Here is a 23,179-nt window from a genome sequence, read left to right as displayed (position 1 = left end):
ATGTTGCTGCAAATGGCAGTATTTCATTCTTTTTTATGGCTGAGTGTGTGTGTGTGTGTGTGTGTGTGTGTATCCCACATCTTCGTATATATATGCCACATCTGTTGATAGGCATTTGGGTTGCTTCCATGTCTTGACTATTGTAAACAGTGCTGCGTGACATTGGGGTGCATGTATCTTTTTGAATTAGAGTTTTCATCTTTTCCAGATATATGCCCAGGAGTGGGATTGATATTTTTAGTGTTTCAAGGAACCTCCATACTGTTCTCCATAGTGGCTGCACCAATTTACATTCCCACCAACAGTGTAGGAGGCTAAATTTTATTTTGGAGAAATAGAGGAATTTGACGTTCCTTGAATTTGACGTTGTGGCCTAAACTTCAGGGCTGACGATATGGGAATGTACCCTGTGCAGTCACCCAGAGCCTCACACTTAGAAGAGCCCTGCACTTGGTTTAACGCTCTGCCGTCACCATCTGGAAACTCTTAATTTCTGAACAAGGAGCCCCACGTTGTCATTTTGTAGTCATGTATGAATTAGTAGCCAGTCGTGCAAAAATACATGCCCGCTGCATCCCCACTTAGCAGAAGTTTCCAAATCTTACAACTTGAGCAGAAATCCTCACTGAAGGCTGGAGCAATCAAAGAGGACGCTAACCACAGGTCAGTCCCACTGCACACCGCATGCGCCATACCCACCTTGTGTTTGTTTGCGCCGTTATATTTCTATAAGCAATGCTCGTTCACCAAAGGGTCGGCTACACACGTCTAAAACAGAGCTAAATATAAACAATATGTATTATTATAGAACTAAATGTGAAAACCATGGTGGTGCATAGAAAGGGAAGCTGAGATGAAAGTGAAGCTGGCGGGGGTGGGGGAGGGCGGCATTTTTGGGTGGATTTCAATGGAGCGGGGTTGAAAGTGCCAGGGAGGCCTGAATGGTAACACGTGTGTCCCAAGCGTCCCGGCTTGCTCCCAGTGTAAGCGCTCCCCTAGTGCTGACACTTTGGAGCATTTCTCCCTGCAGAGTCCCCTCTTGTTCCTTGGCCTTTAATTTCCACAGATCTTCAGAAGTTACACATCAATGTGGCGTCTTTGTATATATTTGGAACTGAATAATCCGCTGTTGAAGTCGTCAGATCCTGATGTTTATGATGTCTCTGCAGTTGGTTCCCAGGTTCTTGGGGCGTACATGACTTTTTTATGGGGTGAGGACACTTTTTCCCCAAGGTTCTGGAATTCATGCTGCTCCCACCTGAGGCTTCCAGAAGCCCCTGCAGTTACCTGAGTGTATGTAGGTGCTGGACAGAAATGCCCCCAGGGGTGAGACGTTTGGGGCGATGGGTGTGACCAGCAGCTAGGGGACCGGGCGCAGTGTCCCTCTGACACAGACTCCTCTACCTACGTCTCCCCTCACTCACCCTCCCCCCTACAGTCTGCTTGCCCTGTAATTAACACAGACACTGCTGCCTCTGTTTTCTTACAGATAGCGTTAATCACTCACCAAGTATGTATTCAGGCACACACCAAAGTGCTCAGAGGTGGGAAATGTCATTAGTGCCTCCAGGCTAGATTTTATTAAGTGCTTTCTGTGTTCTGGGCACTGCTCTAAGCATCTCTCATGGGTGGTTCTGTTTAACGCTCAAAACTACCTAATGAAGCAGGCACTCTTATTATCTCCTTTTAACAGATGAGAAAAATGAGACCCTGAGACAGCAAAGAAATTGATGCAAGCTAGCAAGTGTTGGAGCCGGAATTCAAAATCCAGCTGAGCCCACCAGTACGATCCCACACATGCTACCGGCCAAGCAGGTAGAAAGAGGAGGCTAATTATAACAAAACCCCCAGAGCAAGGGTGCGAGCTGACACCCACTGAGAAATTTGGGGTGTTTGGGCATGAGTGAGGCCAGAAGGCAGCAGCCTCATTGGAGTGATGAGAAACACTGGCCGCCTTAGACTCCCAGGCAGTGACCTGATAAGGATGTGGCCCCCTGTGGAGGCCAAGCCGGGCCAGGGACACAGGTGAGCAGTCAGTGAAGAGGGACCATTCTGAGCACTGCCCCCTGCAGGTTACTCAGATTGTCTTCTGGTCCAGTCCACCCAAGGGTTCTGGGGCAGCCTCTTCAGGAGAACGTGCTATCACCTGAAAGAAAGAGCAGGCTCAGTGAAAGACCTGGTCCACCAGAAGCTTGAGGGAAACCGAGAGGAGAGCTTCGTTCTGCTTTGTGCCCCAGTGACGGAGTGGAAGGCGGGTGGGAAGAGTCTTTGCTCCGGGTAATAGGAACAGCTGCCAGAGCTAAACAGAGGCGTGGTCTCATCCAGTGGAAGAGGGGGAGTATCAGGGTGAACCTCATGAAATTGCCATTGAGGTAGGTCAAAAACAGAAGAATATTGGCAATTTCACTTGTTAATTCTAATTCAGCTCAGCCGGCAGCAGAGCATCAGCTGTGGCCGAGAGAGGGTATGTTAACACAGTGAGTGGGTAAGTGCAGGGAGCGGGGAGAAGCCGGCATGGGGAGGGCAGAGGTCAGATAAGGCCTGAGATAGTCAAGAGAGCCCTTGAGCCCAGAGAAAGGAGCTTGCTGTGGCCGAAGCATTTCCCTGCGCAGGAGCTGGAGGACAAGACCAGCGTCCTATGAATATCGTCCGAATCCTGTTCTGAGCTGACCTGACCTGGGAATGAGCATTACGCCAACCCACAGGTAGAGGTGGCCAAGCTGGCCGTGTCAGCTGAGTGTCACCAGTACCCATGGGCTGGGTGACCAGGGGAGGCTTCTTGGAGGAGGTGGACCTTGAGCTAATTTTTTAAGGACGGGTGGGAATTAAAACAGTTGCAGAGAAAAGAAGAAGGTGAGAGCTGGAGAAATCTATTATACAATTCTACAGGTATTTTAAAACAGAGAAAGTCACAAAACAGTATGGATACAATGATTTCTTTTTGTTAAAAACATGTATGAGTATATACATCTGCATGCAGACACTCATATCTATTCATAGAATGATACATGGAAGTATATTTATTAAAATGTTAACTACGTTGTCATTACTGGGCATGACTTTCTTCTTTGTGCTTATCTGTATTTTCTAATTGTTCTGCAGTAAGCAGGTATTACTTGTAAAACATGTTTTAAAGGGTAAAGAATATAGGCTGCCTGAAGTCCTGTCAGTGTGTAGACGCTCTGTGAGAGGAAGCTGCTACCCGAATGTGAGTTAGAATTCTTCCCAGGTGTTACTGAGGTAGTGAACGCCACAGGATTCCCACAGCTCCTAGGACACCTAACAGAATGGTTTACAAGCGCACACTCTGTAGGTTTAATTTGATCTCCACAACTTGCTAGTTAGTAAAATGGAATAATGATAGTACCTACTTCTGAGGCTCTCTTTGAGCACTCAGAGAATGTTACTGTTGGCTCCTCTGTCTGTGTCACTCTCTCTCTTTTATACACACGCACTCTGACTTGGACACTGCTCTCAACCATCCACACGAAGGTCGTGTAGACCGACCAGGGCTTCTCAGGCTTTAATATGCACATAAACAACCTGGGAACCTTGTTAAAATGCAGGTCCTACCTCAGGAGGGCTGAGCTGGAGCCTGAGACTCTAACAAGCTCCAGGTGATGTCCCACTGCTGATCCGTGGACCACACTTTGCGAAGTGAAGGTGAGAATGAGTTCATGTCCTTTGAGGACGTCCTGGAACAAAATGTACTTCAGCGTATTCAGGTATTACCTGTCACATGGATTCCCATCTCTCTTGGGCAGTATTACGTCATCCTGTTCCTCAGGAAACAGAAACACCTACTTCTATGTGTAAGACTCTGTGCTGGATTCTGGGACATCAAGGTCTCTGTTGTAAGGCAGGGCCGCTGCCTTAAGGAGCTTATATTCAACACCTAAACATAAAAGTCTAGGCAGCCAATAAAAGAACCTATTCTGGGTGCCAAAGGAGGGCTACAGACAGTGAATGAGAGCGGGACTCCAGGGTCTATTCTAAATTCTGTAGAGAACTTCAGTCCAAATACTTCCTTTGAAATGTTGAGGAGTAGCAAATGCTCCAAATGCAAGGCTGCATTAATAAGTTTTGAACTTTTAATGTGAGAGTCACGTCTCTGTGTATAAATATATGCTCCCAGGACTTCCCTGGTGGCGCAGTGGTTAAGAGTCCGCCTGCCCATGCAGGGGACATGGGTTTGAGCCCTGGTCCAGGAAGATCCCACATGCCACAGAGCAACTAAGCCCGTGTGCCACAACTACTGAGCCTGCGTTCTACAGCCTGTGAGCCACAACTACTGAGCCCACGTGCCACAACTACTGAAGCCCATGCACCTGAAGCCCATTCTCTGCAACAAGAGAAGCCACCGCTATAAGAAGTCAGTGCACCACAATGAAGAGTAGCCCCCGCTCGCCGCAACTAGAGAGAGCCCGCGTGCAGCAATGAAGACCCAACGCAGCCAAAAATAAAATATAAATAAATAAATTTATTTTAAAAAACAACAACAAAAAATAAATATATGCTCTCATGGGATCTGTGAAGTTGTGGTGTATTGTTTTTGTAGCAGCCAGTCTTCCTCATTCCTCATTAGTGGGGTGACCGGGGGTGGAGATACGGAAGTTACCTGGAACATAAATACACAGGTTTGTGGCCACACCACTCCATTGTATCCATTGTTTAAGGAACACGTTTGTCTCATTCAGCTGCATTTTGTGGGGTTTTCAGCTCCTGCTTTATTCCATTTGAAAATTATTATTTGCTATGGAAACAGTGATGTCAAATTGGTGTAGGTGGGGCTTAGGGCCATGAATAAACACAAAATAGTTCAACACAGGGGAAGAGAGTTATTATTAGGTCTAGGAGTTGTCCGTTTGTGCAGGTCACCCCTCCCAAGCCCTGTGTTTTGGGCAGAGCAGTCTGCCAGGCTTGAGGGGGGGCAGTGGCTTACTTGGGAGAAAGTGTCATTTTATTTTATTTTTTATTATGTTTTAATTGAACTATAGTTAATTTACAGTGTTGTGTTAGTTTCTGGTGTACAGCAAAGTGGTTCAGTTATACATATATACATATTCTTTTTCATGTTCTTTTCCATTATAGGTTATTACAAGATATTGAATATAGTTCCCTGTGCTATATGGTAGGACCTTGTTGTTTACCTATTTTTTATATTAGTTTGTATCTGCTAGTCCCAAACTCCTAATTCATTCCTCCACCCTTTCCCCTTTGGTAACCCTAAGTTTGTTTTCTATGTCTGTGTGTCTGTTTCTGTTTTGTAAATAAGTTCATTTGTATTATTTTTTAGATTCCACATGTAAGTGATATCATATGGTATTTGTCTTTCTCTGTCTGACTTAACTTCACTTAGTATGATCATCTCTAGGTCTGAGAAAGTGTCCATTTTGAATAGCACAATGTCTTAGAATACAGCAGCCCTGCTGAAACAGGACGTGGTCTGCCCACAGAAGCAGTGGGGAAGAAGAGAGAGGGGACCTAATGGGGCACATTGACAATGTGATCAAATGTTAGAATATTTTCTTGAGTGGTTATTTCCCTAGGAAGCAAGAGCTCTTTTTGGAGATCAGGAATTTCTATCGGGTGGGGACACTTTGGAATGGAAACTCCTGGAAAACGGGGCTCCCTGGAGAAGCTTGGAGTTGAGCAGAACTGAAGCTGGCAGGAACTGCCATGGGAAACCATGGAGCCCAGAGAGACCCTCCAGACCTGGCCCATGGGGAGGAGGGGGCATGTAAACAAGATTGCCCAGCAATAGCAGCTCTTTTTTATCAGGTGCTAGTTATGTTCCAGGCATTATATCCTTTGATTCTCCCAATAAACCTTATGACCTGGATAGTAATGTTGCTTCCATTCCCAAAGATGTGGAAATTGAGACTTAGCAGGGCCAAGAACTTGCCAAAGGTCATAAGAGAATAATGGAGAGAGATGAACCTGTCTGACTCCAGAACCGGCTTTACTAAACACCACTCTATGTCCTTAAAGAAAAAGACTGAGCCACAACCTTAGAGGTTGAATGTAATCTGCCAGAAGTGTTTGCTTTCACTAGACCCATGAAACTCACACCATGGTCAGGACAGAGCACCCATCAAATCAGGGCCCAGGGAGACCTAGAGGGTCACCAGCCTCCATCTGCCGGTTTTCACCTGGTGAAGGCAGTGAAATCGTAGCTCCGGAGCTGTGCCCGGACACCACTGCACCATTCACAGGGTTCCTACCAGGGCTCCAGGCCCATGCTGAGCCTCAGGGCAACATTAAGAGGCCCAGACTACCCCCTGGACAGATAAAGGGGACAGAGGTGGGATAGTTTCGGGGGCATACTCAGAGTCACTCAGCCTGTAAGGGGCCAAGCCTTTGGCTACAGAAGTCGGCCCTTGACCGCTGTGCTCTGCTGTGTGCGGGCCAGAGGCCTGGGGACTGCAGGTGAGCGTGAGAGCCACCCGAGGACCAGGACTGTGTTCCGGACAGTGTTGGAGACGCCTTTGACTATTGCCTTTGAAAAGGCTGAGGGCAGACTGAGGCCAGAAGAACCCTCAGCCAAATTTGCCACTGTTTAACCACACATGTTCCAAACAACCTAATCAAAACATGGGCAGAAGACCTAAAAAGACATTTCTCCAAAGAAGACATACAGATGGCCAACAGGCACATGAAAAGATGCTCAACACTGCTAATTATTAGAGATGCAAATCAAAACTACAATGAGGTATCACCTCACACCAGTCAGAATGGCCATCATCAAAAAGTCTACAAATAATAAATGCTGGAGAGAGTGTGGAGAAAGGGGAACTGTCCTGCACTGTTGGTGGGAATGTAAATTGGTGCAGCCATTATGGAGGATAGTTTGGAGGTTCCTTAAAAAACTAAAAATAGAGCTACCATATGATTCAGCAACTCCACTCCTGGGCATATATCCGGAAAAGACAAAACTCTAATTTGAAAAGATACATGCACCCCAATGTTCATTGCAGCACTATTTACAGTAGCCAAGACATGGAAGCAACCTGTGTCTATCAACAGGAGAATGATAAATAAGATGTGGTACATATATATAATGGAATATTAACCATAAAAAAGAATGAAATACTGCCTTTTGCAGCAACATAGATGGACCTAGAGATTATCATACTAAGTGAAGCAAGTCAGACAGAGAAAGACAAATATCATATGATATCACTTATATGTGGATTCTAAAAATATGATACAAATGAACTTATTTACAAAGCAGAAACAGACTCACAGACATAGAAAACAAATGTATGGTTACCAAGGGGGAAAGTTGGCAGTGGGGGAGGAATAAATTAGGAGCTTGAGATTAACAGATACACACTACTTTATATAAAATAGATAAAAAACAAGGTCCTACTGTGTAGCACAGGGAACTATATTCAATATCTTGTAATAGCCTATAATGGAAAAGAATCTGAAAAAGAATATATATACATAAAACTGAAAAAAAAAAAGAACCACTTTGCTGTACACCAGAAACTAACACCTAACACAACACTATGAATCAACTATACTTCAATAAAATAAATAAATAACCACACATGTTCCATTCTTCTCCAGGGCTGTCATTTCCCTCTCAGCACCCAGAGCCTTCATTCTGACCTGTGGCCTCCCAGCGGGGTTTGCCGCTGCACCATTCACCTGTGCACGTGTTGCACAAGTATCACTGAGTGATTCCCTCGTTCCAAACACTGAGCCTTTGGTGGGGGGCTGGCAGGGCCCTTTGATCTGGAGTCCAGCTTGAGGGTGGAGTTTGGTGAGGATGAGGATACATCATAAATGGTGATTTCTCCCTTAAGCTCTATCCTCTAAGTCTGCCCATAGGAATTGAAAACTCAGAGAAGACCAAAAAAAAAAAAAAAAAAAAAAAAAAAAAAAATTCCCAGCAGAAACCGTAAATGGAAAACTGACCATCCGGTTCTAATGACATCTGGATCTGACAGAGAAAGGGGCTTGGACTCCACAAACTAGGGCAGGGTCTTTACAAGGTGTGCAGCCCGGTAAGGATGGTGGGTATGGAAACAGTGCTTTGCAAACTCTGAAGTGACACTTGACTGTGGGTTGCTGTTTTAATGACATAAAATACATGTCTTAGAAAATATCCAAGAAATGCAGCTCAGGAACTGGGGCAAATTAAAAGTGAAATTTGCAATCATATAAGCCATTCAGGGACCCCAAATCATACAGTGCCTTAATTTTTCACCCTCGTCACAGGTTGCTGGTTTGAGGCCCAATTTCTAGATTCCCTTTTGAGTTCTTTCTTTCCAGAAGGCATACTCATCTCCCTACTGTCCTCTGCCACCTCTCTTCTTCTCCACCCCCACCCAGGGCTGTGACATATGTCTGTGCAGTTTGTCCCCAGCACAGCTGCAGCGGGGGCCATTCACATCAAAGTCTACATGAGTCAGACCATTGATTGTTTTTTTTTTTATAACATTTTTATTGGAGTATAATTGCTTTACAATGGTGTGTTAGTTTCTGCTGTATAACAAAGTCAATCAGCTATACATATATCCCCATATCTCCTCCCTCTTGCGTCTCCCTCCCACCCTCCCTATCCCACCCCTCTAGGTGGTCACAAAGCACTGAGCTGATCTCTCTGTGCTATGTGGCTGCTTCCCACTAACTATCTATTTTACATTTGGTAGTGTATATATGTCCATATATACACTACCACTCTCTCACTTTGTCCCAGCTTACCCTTCCCCTCCCCGTGTCCTCAAGTCCATTCTCTAGTACGTCTGCATCTTTATTCCCGTCTTGCCCCTAGGTTCTTCATGATCTTTTTTTTTTTTTTTTAGATTCCATATATATGTGTTAGCACACGGTATTTGTTTTTCTCTTTCTGACTTCACTCTGTATGACAGATTCTACGTCCATCCATCTCACTACAAATAACTCAATTTCATTTCTTTTTATGGCTGAGTAATATTCCATTGTATATATGTGCCACATCTCCTTTATCCATTCACCTGTCGATGGACACTTAGGTTGCTTCCATGTCCTGGCTATTGTAAATAGAGCTGCAATGAACATTGTGGTACATGACTCTTTTTGAATTATGGTTTTCTCAGGGTATATGCCCAGTAGTGGGATTGCTGGGTCATATGGTAGTTCTATTTTTAGTTTTGTAAGAACCTCCATACTGTTCTCCATAGTGGCTGTATCAATTTACATTCCCACCAACAGTGCAGGGGGGTTCCCTTTTCTCCACACCCTCTCTAGCATTTATTGCTTGTAGATTTTTTGATGATGGCCATTCTGACTGGTGTGAGGTGATACCTCATTGTAGTTTTGATTTGCATTTCTCTAATGATTAGTGATGTTGAGCATCCTTTCATGTGTTTGTTGGCAATCTGTATATGTTCTTTGGAGAAATGTCTATTTAGGTCTTGTGCCCATTTTTGGATTGGGTTGTTTGTTTTTTTGATATTGAGCTGCATGAGCTGCTTGTCAGTTTTGGAGATTAATCCTTTGTCAGTTGCTTCATTTGCAAATATTCTCTCCCATTCTGAGGGTAGACCATTGATTCTTAAACCCGGCTGCACACTGGAATCACTTGGGGGACTTTAAAAATTACTGATGTCTTGGTCACTCCTCCGGAGAGTCTGATTTAATTGGTTTGAAGTACAGTCTGGGCACTGGGATTTTTTAAGCTTCTCAAGTAATTCTAATATGCAACCATGTTTGAGAACCACTGAATTAGACTATGCTGAGAATGGCATCCCCTGGGGATGTGGGGTATACAACCTGCTAGCCCTTCAGCTTGGCCCTGCTCACCCCCATATGTGATCTTCAATGACCTGAACTCGCTAGTGGGAGAGATCACAGACTAAATACACACTTTTTTGAGTCATGTTTTCCCTAGGGCTGGGATTGAGGTTAAAGAGAACGTAGGTACTGATCTCTGAGTCTTTGAAGGCTCTCTTACACTTCCTGCATCCTTCTGAGGGATGAGGGAGAGGCAGGGGTCTAATCCCACTGAACACTGGGAATTTATCAAGCCTGGTTTTGGAGGCTACCCAACTCCGGTGCTCTGCCCAGGGTGAGCATGCTGTTTTGATCGCCTGGCTGAGAGAGTGATTTAGGCCCTCAGAAGAATCTGGCTTATTTCCCCTGGTACCTAGGTCATTCCGTGATTATAAATCAGCCACTGTTAGCAGCTGCATTTCCCTCTCCCAGGCCGCGAGGGAACTGTGCAGTTTTTACTGAATTAGCAACTTAATTGCAATAAATATAGCTCTAATGCCCCAAAGAAGTTATGGCAGCTCCCAAAGGTGTCTGGCTTCCCACACTCCCCCTACCCCAACCTCCTCTCCAAACTCAGGGAGCAAGTTAAACTCTGAGCAATTTGAACTTACTAAATCACAGCTTCTGGAATGAAATCACTTTGTTTTGCATAGGTCAATATCATCAGATCCTGCCATCTGAATTTAATGTCACCGTTTCCTATAACAACTAACATCCTTCAAATGGGAAGAAGAGGCAGACCAAAAATCCCACAAAAATCCAGAGAAATGAGACAAATATGTGATGTAAGCAAATCCGTGGACTCACAGTTCGGTCAAAAGCTCGCCTGTTTTACAGCCTAGATGCTCTGTAACTCACTGATGCTCCCCCACCACGAGTGCATCTGTCATTCTAAAATTACAAGTTGAACTTCGTTGGCTGAAACCTTGCATCTGGCACGTGTATTTATACTTGGCACTTCAGAGTTAATATTTTTGGTTCAGCAGAGGGATTTAAAACAAACATTTTCCGAAAAGTTCCTAATTCTTGAGCAGATATTTGAATCTGACTAAAGTGAATGAGAGAGAGAGAGAGAGAGAGAGATCCAAGTATGAAAGAGGCTGCTAGTGGCTTACCCAATATCTGTTCTACTCTTTTTTATATAGTCTACAGTACATACTCCAATTTCATCCTTTCTTCCAATGGTGTCCTTTTTTTTTCCCCTACTCTTTTCTCTTTGTAATTTAACAACAGTAATTTTTAAAAGTTTACATTTCCCAGATGTCTTTGCAGCTTGGTATGGCCACAGGATCAAATTCTGGTCAAAGAGGTAGAAGTGGAAGTATGACATGGAACTTCCAGAAAGGATTTCTTGAAAGGAATCAAATCAGATGTGAGGTGTGTCCTTTTTTTCTTTTCTTTTTCTCCTACCTTCTAGAATGTAGACATAATGCTGGAGCTTCAGTAGCCATCATGGACCATGAGATGACTTTGAGGAGGAAAGCCAGGTGCTGAATGAGGATGGTGGAAAAAGAGGCCTCTGATGACAGAGGGATCAACCTTGTACTGACACTATCTACCTCCGGATTTTTTATATGTGAGAGGGAAGTAAACTTTTCTTGTTTAAGTTAAGGTTATTTGGGGTTTTTATTTATACAAAAACAAATCTAATCCTAAATGATAGATGAGGATAGGGTAAAATTAATAGAAAAGTCATTTCTTATAGTATGTCAGCACATTTTTGCCCATGTTAGTCCATCTGCGTGAGTGAGCAGCATGACTTGAGGACATGGACATAACTATTTCTTGTGCTCAGCAAGGTTAAGCCACTTGCCTAAAGTCACCCAGCTAATAAGCGGCAGAGGCAGTATTCTAACTCAGCCTATGCGTTTACTTAAAACTGCTGTGTCCCTGTCAGTGGAACATGAGTCAATAACTACAGCTCTGTAGAATGTGCAGTTTTTAATCAACAATATTATTTGTTGATTAAATATAAATATTATATGTATATAAATATTATTATAATATCCTTTGTAGCTGGTCTTAGCACACTGTTTAATCCTTAGCAGGCTGTGCAATGGTCAGGTCCGGCCTGAATCCATTCCGCACCCAAGGAGCTTGGGAGAGATTTGCTTACCCCAAAGATGCTCCCCTTCTGGAATCTACTGGACTTTGTGAGTAAGGCTTCTGTGTGTCTCTCCTTTATCCAGCCCCGACCTGTGATGCCCCACATAAATGGTAATAGATTCTGTATAACAGGAGAGAAGAGACTGTTGAGGGTCCATAGAAAGTTGCCTTTGCTTAGAGGATTTAAGTTACAGGTGCTTCCATGGACAAGGTTTGATGGCCTCCTACAACTAGACTTTCAAATCCAGGCAGTTACTTACAATATTGACAATGTAGCGTGAGAGAGCCCTCAACAACTGACGTGGCTAATCGGGGACACGAGATGTGTTAACCCATCAAAATTAAGGAGAGGGAAGTCTTTTTGTTTATTTGGGCCATTCTGGTTCAGTGAGTGTAGTGACAATGAAATTTATTCAAGAGAACTTTAAGTCACGCCCTGGAAATACCAATTAAGTGACAAGCTGTCTGCTTTTCTCTCCATACCCAGAATAGTCTGTTATCCTAGTGTAGGGCATGCAGCAGAGCTGTGAGGGCAGTGCTAGGTCCTGGAGTGAGGCGATTTCCTCCATGGACCACAAGGGCTCTGAGCGCACGTGTACCCAGTGCCTGCTTCACTGCCTGCCAATAAGATGGGCTTCCTAAATGTTTGTCGCTCAAAGAGTTGAATGAACTTCTTTTTTTTTTAACATCTTTATTAGAGTATCATTGCTTTACAATGTGAATGAATTTCTGAGTGCCTATAATACTAACCCTGAATAATGCTTTTTCAACATCACACCTTAAGACAGTGGGTGACATGGGAATAAAACCCAATCTTAGAAATACCTATGAAATAATTATATAATCCGCATAAAATGGGTCCTTTGTAGCTGGTCTTAGCACACTGCCACACTTAAAAGGAGCAGAATTAGGTTCCACTATGTGGAACAGACAAACCAAAATAATAGTGACTTAAACAAGATTTCAAAGTTTATTTCTCTCTCTCAAAATGTTCTCTTAAAAGAGCTCTGACGTAGATAGTCAGGCAGCATCATAGTCATTGGGGACCCAGCCTTCTTCTATCTTTCTGCTCCATCTTTGTAACAAGTAGCCTCCATCCTCAAGGTCACCTCATGGTTCAAGGTAGCTGCTGAAGCTTCTGTGATCACATGTAAGTCGTAGTCTTCAAGGAAGAAAAACAGAATGAGGAAAAAGAGAAAGTCAAAAAAGGAATTCCCCCAGCTATCTGTTTTCTAAGCAGTCTTTGAGGAAACCCCTTCCAAAAACGTCTCCTTACATCCAGTTAGCCAGAACTTAGTCATATGGCCAAACTTAGCTGCAAAGGGGGCTGGGAAGTGTAGTCTTTTGCTGGGCATGTTGCCACTTCTCCCTCTCCCCCCAGTAATATACGCCAGCAGTTCTCAACATTTTTGATCTTGAAAACCTTTTATACCTGTAAAATTTACTGAGGAACCCAAAGAACTTTTGTTTATGGACTGTCTATTAGTATTTACCATTTACTATATTAGAAATTAAAGCCAAAAAATGATAAAATATTTGTTTATTCATTTAAAAATTATAATGCACATATCAAATCATCACATTGTACACTTTAAATATCTTACAATTTTTTGTCAGTTATACCTCAATAAAGCTGGAAAAAAATTAAAACAGCTCCAGGGCCTTCAAAAATATTAAAACATGAAAATTACAATTATAAACCCTTTCTGTATTAAATAGCATATTTTTCCAAAGCAAAAAAAAAAAAAAAAAAAAAAGTGATATTGTTTTCCATTTTTGCAAATTTGTTTATTATCTTACTTAACAGAAGACAGCCAGACTCATATCTCATACCTGCTTCTGCTTTGAATCTGTTGCCATATGTTGTTTTGGTTGAACTCTATGAAGAGAATCTGGTCTCACACAGATGTGTAGTTGGAAAATACAGAAGTATTTTAAAAGCTTTTCAGGTAATTGTGGATATTCTTGGATACCAGACCAAAACCCAGGTGGTAATTTCTGAAAGGCTAGTTGCAATGTGGAATCTGAAATTGTATCAATGAACATTTTGTACTCTGTTACATTAAAATCCATTGGTCTATATTGTACACTGAGTTCATTTTTCCCATACATGATTTTGTAATATCATGTAGTGGTCATGTGGAAAATATTCGTTCACTGAGTTGTACTGACCTTTCAAATGCTGACACATTTCATTATATAAATTTTTAGAAATTACATTTTAAAATATCAATACCGATCTCAAAAGAAAAGTCCACTTTTGGAGAAGTTGTCAAGCTCACGATGACAAATAGAAGTTTTCAAAAATTCTAATTTTCACTTGAAAGGTTGAATGTTATCATTGGCAACAAATACTGTCAGTTATTTCCCTTGAAGTGACAGGCTCACTTTGTTCAGTTTTGAGAACGTCTGCCAAATGCACGAGTGAATAACTATGGTGCCTCCTGCCACAGGCCTTCAAGGACCACAGGGTAGGCTGGGAAGTCGGTTGGGATGTCACTTGAGCACAGGGACCAGAAAGGTGACCCCCAAGGATGAGCCCCCCCCGCCATGGCCTCCAAGGGGCTCTAATGAGGCACAGACACACTCTAGCCTAAACCTGTCCTCTTTGAGCTTTGTAGACAGCACACAAAGCGATCTATTTGCCTTCTGAAAAATTCCAAGCATGTTTGTGTGGCTCCTGTTCAGGCTGTTGAGGGATCAGGGCGTCCTTCCTGGATGAGGTGGGATCAGACCAGCCCCACAGGCCCCGGGGGAGGAGCCGCTGACCAATTCCAGGAGAGAAAGGGGCAGGGGGGGCTGCTGTAGCCACGATTCCCTCTCACACCCACTTGGGGTGGGGAGGGAGGGGAAGCGTGCAAAGTTAATCCCTGGAGCTCGTTCTGATGAGGAATCACTTTACTTAGGTTGCTCTGTTTCACCTCTGAAGGTACAATGGTGGTGGCTCTTTGGTAAGTGAATGGCTGTCTGCTGTGAACAGTTTTTCAAGTGTGAAGGAGGAACCTGGGTTGAGACAAATCATCAAAGGAAGAACCCTGTGGAATCAGATTCATGACTCTGTGTGCTGCCGTTACACTGACGTTGGTCAGTGTTTTACCCCATGGGCAGAGGACTTCAGCAACAACATATATGTGTGAAAATTCTTCCACATACACAGTGAAAGCTCTGTTCTCTCCCCCAGAGACTTTGTGTGTGTGTGTCTATATAGAAGTGTTACTCATATTACATTGCATTGTGTCCACATAGATGTATGTATACATACCACATTTGTTTCTATGTGTCTTGTGTGTGTTTACCTGTGACATGTATAAGCAGCAGTGGCAATGAAAATCATTTACCCTTGGACTCAAGAAGATGAGGTTAACATTAAAAACACATGGAGAGAGATCATTTCCTTTTCTTCTTGTATTCTAAAAATAATTTTATGAACAGGCAATATTATGAACATGGCAAAAAAATTTATTAATTAGTATGAATTAAAGTGAAAAATAAATCTCCCATCCTCTGCCCCAGACATGATTATTACCAGTTTTTATGTCTTCTTCAAGAGATAGTCTATATATTTAAAAAAGAGTATGCACACACATACCCCTTTTTAAAAAAAAATGTGTTCTTTTAAACTAATGGAAGGTTAAAACAGGAAAATCACATAGCTTCATTTCCAGCCCCTTGTGTGTAAGCACAGACTCCAGCACACATATTTGTGTCTATGATTTACACATGTGTAGGTTTTGTGCTGGAGGAAAAATTCTTTGTTATAAGAAAACTTCTGGAACCTAGAAAACTGACTTCCTTCCCAGTTCATCTGGTTATTAATCTTCCTAAAAGCGCAAGACAAATAAAATCCCCATATCTGAGACCTTTGTGGTATCCCAGAGGCAGGTGAGAACCATTCCCATGGAATTGTCTTCACTTTCTGATTTGTCATCAGTTCTTAGGAGCAATCCAGTAAGGGTTTATTTAGTACAGCTCTCTGTTGATTTTATAACCAACTGCTGACTGCTTGGGACATAAAACTCTTGATGATTTACAAGTAGTGAGTGGGAAAGAAATCCATAAATCACATTCAATAATAAGAAGGTGTAGGTGAACACACACACACACACACACACACACACCTTCAAAGGAAGAGTTGTAGGCATGACCAGAAAATATATTCGTTTTTAATTTGAAAATTGAGAACTCATTGGTAAGAGGCCCACAGTCAATAACCTCAGAGAGTTTAATAGTACCAGGTGGTATTTTAATGTAGAGCAAGAGGTTTTATTTCTTAGAGGGAAGACGCTGGTTCCCACTTTTGAAATGTTCAAAGGATTTTTTATGGTCTCTGGAGTAAAAACTTTTTTTTTTTTCCTAAAAAGTTTCACCAACCAAGCCAGAAATACTGATGGTTATCAGTTTTCTGATATTATTGAAACTCTTGAAACTATTATGCAACAAATATTTCTCAAACACTCAAAGATTTTTTTCATGTAAATTTTTTTCTAGGACTGTGCTTAGAAAAATCTCTAATAATATGCTAAAAGTAGAAAAAAATAAGTTTCTAATTCCAGGAGAGTCCTAGAGTTTCAGGGAACTGCCAGGGAAATATAAAGCAAAAAACCTTGAAAAACATTTTTGTTTGGAAAGTGAAATTTAATAAATATGATTCTGCTACCATGAATAGTTTGCGAACTCTCTGCCTCCAAAATATAGTATAATATAGACAGAAATTAAGGACCCATTTAGCCAAAAGCCAATCTCATTTGGATCCTGATTTCAAACAAAACAAAGAGGTAAAAAATTAAACAGAATAGAGAAAACTGAAGACGTTGAATAATGACTAAATATTTGGAGACATTAAGGAATTATTATAAATTTTTTGGGTGTAATAATGGTGTATTTTTTTGGAGTTTTTATCTTTTAAAGATACACAATGAAATGTTTTAGGATGAAATCATTTGATGGTTTGGATTTGCTTTTTAAAAATCCAGTTGGGGGATTGTGGGTGGGAGGATAAAAGAAGTAAGATTGGCCGTGAGTTGAGGGTGGGTAATGGCTACATAGGGTTTCATATACTATCCTCTCTAATCTTGTACTTGTTTGAAATTTTACATAATGAGAAAAAAAAAAAAAGAGCTAAGTTGAACTAGAGTGGTTGTTATCTATTTGAAAAGTTCTTCGTTTATTCATTTCGCATTTGTTATTCACCAGGAACCGAGCATCTGTAGAGGGCTTTGCGCGAGGCCCTTGGTGACCGTCAAGGGGTGTGAGCGGCGTCTGCAGACAGTGCCTGCTTGTGACAGGCGGGGACACTACTGAGAACTAGGCTGCCCGCCCCCTTCTCTCGGTTGGTAAGAAGGTGTCTATCCCACGACCCCTGTGAGGCACTTCTGTTTGGGGGAGAAACACCAGCCCCCTGGAGGTGTGGACCTTCAGCTCAGGCCCACTCCACTGACCTGATAGTAAACAAGGCCAACGACGAACCCCAGAGGGCTGAAGCTGAAAACAGCCACCCAAGGCCAGCTCATCACAAATAAGCGGTTTATTTTTATACTGTACACCCCGCCCCCCAAAAAAGTGGTGGGGGAGCACTTAAAGGGCTGTTTTGGAGCAGAGCCACTTGCTGCATTTGAAACTTAGACCTGTGCCTGGTTCAGTGGAGCGAAAGGGAAAACGATTGCCTTCCCTGCAGGATACCTACCTCCCAGGGCCCTGCAGAGGGTGTGGCGAGACCCACACTGCACGAGAGATCAGTCCGAGAGGAGAAAGAAGTCTAAGAGCTTTGTGAAAGTTCCTTCCCTTTGGTGCCTGGGCCTCATCACCCAGGCTTGGAGGGTCCGTTCCTGTCCTATCAAGGTTGCCAGCTGTCATCAGTGCCTCCAGACCAAAAGCCCAACCCAAACTGTCTCCCGAGAGATGTTAACATTTAGTTCTTAAGACATCTGTCCCCTTTGATTAACAAGACCTTTTGGCTTTGTTCTGAATGATGTGTAGATTGCCAGAGCATGCCCAGCCATGGCACCCCAGTGAAGACTGAGGGTAGATGAGAGGGATGTCTCCTGGTGCTCCGGTCACTGACATCTGGACTTTACCAGCAAGGTCAGTATCACACCCTATGTGCCTCTGGGTCTTGCCCTAACCAGGAAGTGTTCAGAATCAGATCACAGCTCCCTCTTCATTAAAACTCTTCAATGACTTCCCAATTGCTCTGCAGACACATACTAAGATGTTTAACAAGGCCGACAATGGCCCGTGGGTTCTGGCCTGGACACTGGACCTTTGAGCATGTGCCTAAAGCCAGGGCCACGTTCCACACCAGGAATCTCAGGGTGGCTGGCACAGCTGGGACCAGACAGACCCCAATTCACTCTCCCCAGATCACAGCCCTCCATTCAGCCCTGATAAGATACTGAGAGAGAGAATGAGCAAAGGCAAATATCCAGACAACAAACCTGAAACTCTGCCAGAAGTGTGTCCCTGCTGGTCAAAGAGACCAGCGAAGACCTGGCGTCAGAGTCCAGGGGCCAGTTGGTGGGCTTCCCATTATGTTGGCCCCTGCAACCCCAAAAGGAAAACAGAAAGAGAGCACGGTGGGGTTGCTTCGAAGCCAGAGAAGGTGCTCCCAGGTGCTGGAAGGCAGCTCTGTTTGAGGGCTGTAGCGGCAGCAAAATCAAAAGGTTTACACAGCCGCTCCTCCTCCTCCTCTTTGTCTGGTGTCAGCTACTGTTCCTTTAGCTCCGGCCTCAGAGGTCCAGGGAGTCCGATGTCATGGCTGTCCATGTAACGGTGCTCCCGGGGTTATACAGGGCAGTGGTCCTGACTTCACTTTCCCAAGTCACCTCTGGTGACTCTCCCGACTAGTCCAAATCCCTCTTATGGCTCCAGGACCCCTCTTGGGTGTCAGGGAATAAGTGATCAGTAGCTGTCTCTCTCTCTAGACTAGCCGTAGCTGCTTTTCTGTGGGTTCGGTTGTTCAATGTTATATCCCCACTTGATGGCCCGGGTCCTCACACAGAGGATGTGCTCAATAAATAAGTGCTGAATTCCTATTTTCTGAGCCCCACCTCCCACCTTGAGCTGTCAGCTCTGGTGCACTGTCTCCAGAAGCATAAATTACCTCTGTGTTAGCACTTTGCCTTGGAACAGGGACAGCTGGTGCTGAATGACGGCAGCCTAGAGCTAAAAAGCCCCCAAGGCCACTTCCCTGCACATCGGACTCCAGGCATCACTGAGACAAAGTGGCTGTCCCACCGGCCCACCTTCCACACATGGATGTCCTTTCTTAACATCTCTTTCCCTTTTTTTTTTTTTTAAATTATTTATCTATTTATTTATTTATAGCTGTGTTGGGTCTTCATTTCTATGTGAGGGCTTTCTCTAGTTGTGGCAAGCGGGGGCCACTCTTCATCGTGGTGCGCAGGCCTCTCACTATCGCGGCCTCTCTTGTTGCGGAGCACAGGCTCCAGATGCGCAGGCTCAGTACTTGTGGCTCACGGGCCCAGCCGCTCTGCGGCATGTGGGATCCTCCCAGACCAGGGCTCGAACCCGCGTCCCCTGCATTAGCAGGCAGATTCTCAACCACTGTACCACCAGGGAAGCCCCTCTCTTTCCCTTTTGAACTACCCTTGATGCTCATTGGAACCCAAATCCAGGAATATAAAGTTATGCGGTGGGCGAGGATGAGGAGGGAGAGGGATGAGGGAGGCAGGTGTGTAGGCATTGCCGGTGGGCATGCCACTGGTGGTGCTCAACTATGTCCCTGTCACCTAACGTCCTCCCTGAACTGATGGCCCTCAACCAGGAGTCCAGTATTTCATGAATATGCTGAGCAAAAAGCTATTTTCTGTTAACTGAATCATATTTTTCCATCACCTGCTATCACTGAACATGAAAATGAATTATCATACAAAGAGATTTCGTCCCTAGTGAGAGAGTGGCATGGACATTTATACACTACCAAATGTAAAATAGATAACTAGTGAGAAGCAGCCGCATAGCACAGGGAGATCAGCTTGGTGCTTTGTGACTACCTGGAGGGGTGGGATAGGGAGGGTGGGAGGGAGACGCAAGAGGGTGGAGATATGGGGATGTATGTATATGTATAGCTGATTCACTTTGTTATACAGCAGAAACTAACACACCATTGTAAAGCAATTTTACTCCAATAAAGATGTTAAAAAAAATAAAGTACAATATAGATACAAAAAAAAAAGTAGCAATGACTATTAAAGGAGAGTGTGTTACAGTATTGTAAGTCAACTACACTCCAATATAAAATAAAAATTAAATTAAAAAAAAGAGATTTCATCCCTAAGATATAATATAAATCACAATAATAATATACCAAGCTTATGTTAATCATATCCTTGGAAAACTAGATACTTCTGATAAAGATTAGTAAAAATCACTCCATATACAAACACAGTACCAAAACTCTAAAGGATTGCTAAATCCTGGTCTTCCTTTGGGATGAGCCACCCACCCTTACCTTGAGTGGCCTACCTTTGTAGCCTATGGAAAATACTTTCTTTTAAACTCTGATGGTTTTATCTGTCTCTTCTAAAGCCTGTGAATCTGTTCTGGTTGTTTATTACACAGTCCAGATTCTGGGAGATTAAGGGCACCAAAGTTTTTTTATAAAGCAGGTGAGCTTATCTTGACCATAAAGATTGTTTCCATGACATAATTTTCCAGGTGTTGACACAGCAGCTCTATTTTGTCTAATTTAACAGATCTCATCTATGTGTAGGGAGGTGCTCGTGTTCTGTTGGCCGCTGGGTCCAGCACAAATCCCATGCTGGGGTGGGCACCTCAAGCTTCAGTCTTGCAAGAGAGAACATCGGCAGCTGAGAGCCGCTGTGATGTGTCTCTCCGTGGTAACCTAAGGATTTATTGACATCATCATCCTATTTTTTTTTTAATTAATTTTTATTGGAGTATGGTTGCTTTACAATGTTGTGTTAGCCTCCACTGCACAACAAAATGAATCAGCCACACACATACAGATATCCCCTCGCTTTTGGACTTCCCTCCCATTTAGGTTACCACAGTGCATTAGGTAGGGTTCCCTGTGCTATACAGTATGTTCCCAACAGTTGTCTATTTTATTAGCCAGCTATCTAATACTGTTCTAACAGAAGACATTATTTTATTCCATTTAATTCATTTATTTTTGCAGCCTTTAAGATGCCAGAGTCCTCAAGGGACACCAGATGGCAACCAAGTTCTTATACATATGAAAATCCCCAGCTGAGAACAGGAACTGGGAAATCTCCATTTGAGCCCGTTTTCTATTCCCTGCTTCCTTCCCCTACCCCCATTCTCACTACTGTGGAAACTCCCAAAGTCACAGCAGTAGTGATTTTTCCCTTGGCTACTGGAGCTCAAATTAAGACACCAGTGCGTTCCAGTGGGAAAGGGGTGGGTGGTGAATAAACAGGTGAAATTCCTGATCCTGAACCATATCCAGGGGATTTCTAGCTTGACCGGAAGGGCATATCCCCACCCTAGACTAATTTTTAACAGTCAGAGAGAGTCTACCTCCCACTTCCCCCTTCCCCGCCTCGAATGGTATCTGTCAGGCTTCCTGGGCTGCTCTGTTGTCTAACTTCTGAAGGTCACAGCATAGAACACTTCAGTTGTCAGCAAAAAACTAAAACTCTGTGCCCTCAGCCGCATAGTCTCTAGCGAGGGAGGGAGCATATTTCCTCATAAGGGGGAGGAGGGAAGCAGGCAGAGTCCTCATCTCCCAGCTGTGTCTCTTCTAGCTGCTCAGCATCAGGGCTGGTCCTGAAACGGGGGCAGAAAGCACAAGATGCATTACAGCCCACAGCACCACTCTCAGAACCAATGCCACCATCCTGGCAACGGACCACACGGAGATCTGCAGTCTCCCACCACCTTCCTTACAGACCAAACACAGCCATAGACTGTGACTGCCACAGCTGGAAGGGGAGCATCCCCAAGGCACACATCCTACCTGTCATTTCCACCACCCACGAAGGAAGGGTAGTCCTGGTCATCAACAAAGGCAGCATTCTCTGGAGGGTAGATGGTGTAGTACTGAGGAGGGCTCGGCATGGTGGCCACCATCCCTCCAGATGGTATGAGGCCACACGGGTTCACCACTGGCTGCAGGTAGGTGGTGTTCATCCCCATGGGCTCTTGAGAGCCATAAGGAGGAGGGATATACTGCACCACGGTGGCCCCATGGAAGGTGATGGGTTGGTTGATACCAGTGAAAACAAACGATTGTCCTCCTGCCAACTGCTCTGAGTCCGGGATCCTCTCTTCACTTTCTTTACACAATTGGCAAGAGAACATTTTGAACTTGCAGACGGCAATCAGGATGAATGTCACCCCCACTGACAGCAGGATGGGCCCAAGGAGCTGGGTCCATTCAAAGTGGGAGACTCCTTGGTGTTTGATCCAGCCCATGATGGTGAATGTGATCCCCACCAGTCCCAGGAAGATGCCTGAGAAGAGCAAGGTGGCCCCCGCCTTGTCGTCATCCGACACCTGGATGTCAGCAGTACTGGGTGTGTAAGGAGTGACCGAAAACACGTTGAGAGGGAAATCTTCCATGCGGCCACGGCCCTGCTCCATCATCCTTACACTTCTTCACGGGGAAAGAGGTTGTGAGAGCTCCTGAGAGCAGAGCAAAGGGATCCCAGGTTCAGATTAGTTATGGAAGAACTTTGGGCTTCTGTGGTTAACAGAGTAGAACATGCAGAGCCCTGAACTTTGTTTAGAAGAATAAAGGTCTGAGAAATGAAGCCTGAATCTTTCTCATATATCGTCAACAATTGGAGGCCTCTGATTTGCAATTCAGTGACAAGCTCTCTCTTTCATTCACTCATTCAGAAAGTTTTTACTGAGCCCATCTTATGTGCCAGGCAGTACTTTTTTAGATGTGTTAGGTGCTGCTCCAAGGCTCTGTTTGCATCCTACCCAAACCAAGATTGTAGAAATAGCAGAGGACCCCCCCCCCCCAGGGCCTCTGGTTGTGCAGGGGCCCTTGATGTGTCCACCACATGCTCAGGAATCTAACCCAACTTTCCTGCTGGGTCAGCTCACTAGAAATAGACAGAGACCTGTTTCATGACTGTCTGTTTTCCTTCCCACCCCAGGAATCTCTAGCTGTGATGACACTTAAACTTTCATAGCAACTCTCACAAAGCTCTGAGGTCCTGCTCTTTCCTGGCCAGCTCCAAGTGCCTTTGCTTTCAGCATTAGGGGAACAATTCCAGCTGTGGGAGAGGAAAGACACCCTAGAGGCCTTTCCATGCACCACGTCATTGGCAGAGCATCAGGTATGACCTGGGGT

At 44.0% G+C, this 23,179-nt stretch overlaps 1 protein-coding gene across 2 annotated transcripts; it reads right to left on the bottom strand.

Moving 5' to 3' along the window:
- Positions 1 to 12,810: 12,810 nt before the first annotated feature.
- TMEM174 (transmembrane protein 174) lies at positions 12,811 to 22,558 on the bottom strand. 2 transcript variants are annotated; one of them, XM_061187898.1, is made up of 2 exons: positions 21,833 to 22,558; positions 12,811 to 13,033 (listed from the first exon to the last, which is right to left on the bottom strand). In XM_061187898.1, exons 1-2 carry the CDS (start codon positions 22,459 to 22,461, stop codon positions 12,982 to 12,984), a joined length of 681 nt encoding a protein of 226 aa, XP_061043881.1. In that variant the 5' UTR covers positions 22,462 to 22,558; the 3' UTR covers positions 12,811 to 12,981. The 2 variants fall into 2 exon arrangements, with proteins under 2 accessions (XP_061043881.1, XP_061043880.1); XM_061187897.1 differs by lacking the exon at positions 12,811 to 13,033 and adding an exon at positions 20,267 to 21,642 and having other exon boundaries at positions 21,833 to 22,552.
- Between the last annotated feature and the right edge of the window lie 621 nt (positions 22,559 to 23,179).

Source organism: Eubalaena glacialis, chromosome 4 (assembly GCF_028564815.1).
Source record: "Eubalaena glacialis isolate mEubGla1 chromosome 4, mEubGla1.1.hap2.+ XY, whole genome shotgun sequence".
NCBI classification, from domain to species: Eukaryota; Metazoa; Chordata; class Mammalia; order Artiodactyla; family Balaenidae; genus Eubalaena; species Eubalaena glacialis.
Note: the sequence above shows the minus strand (reverse complement) of the source record. Positions and strands in the feature narration are given on the sequence as shown.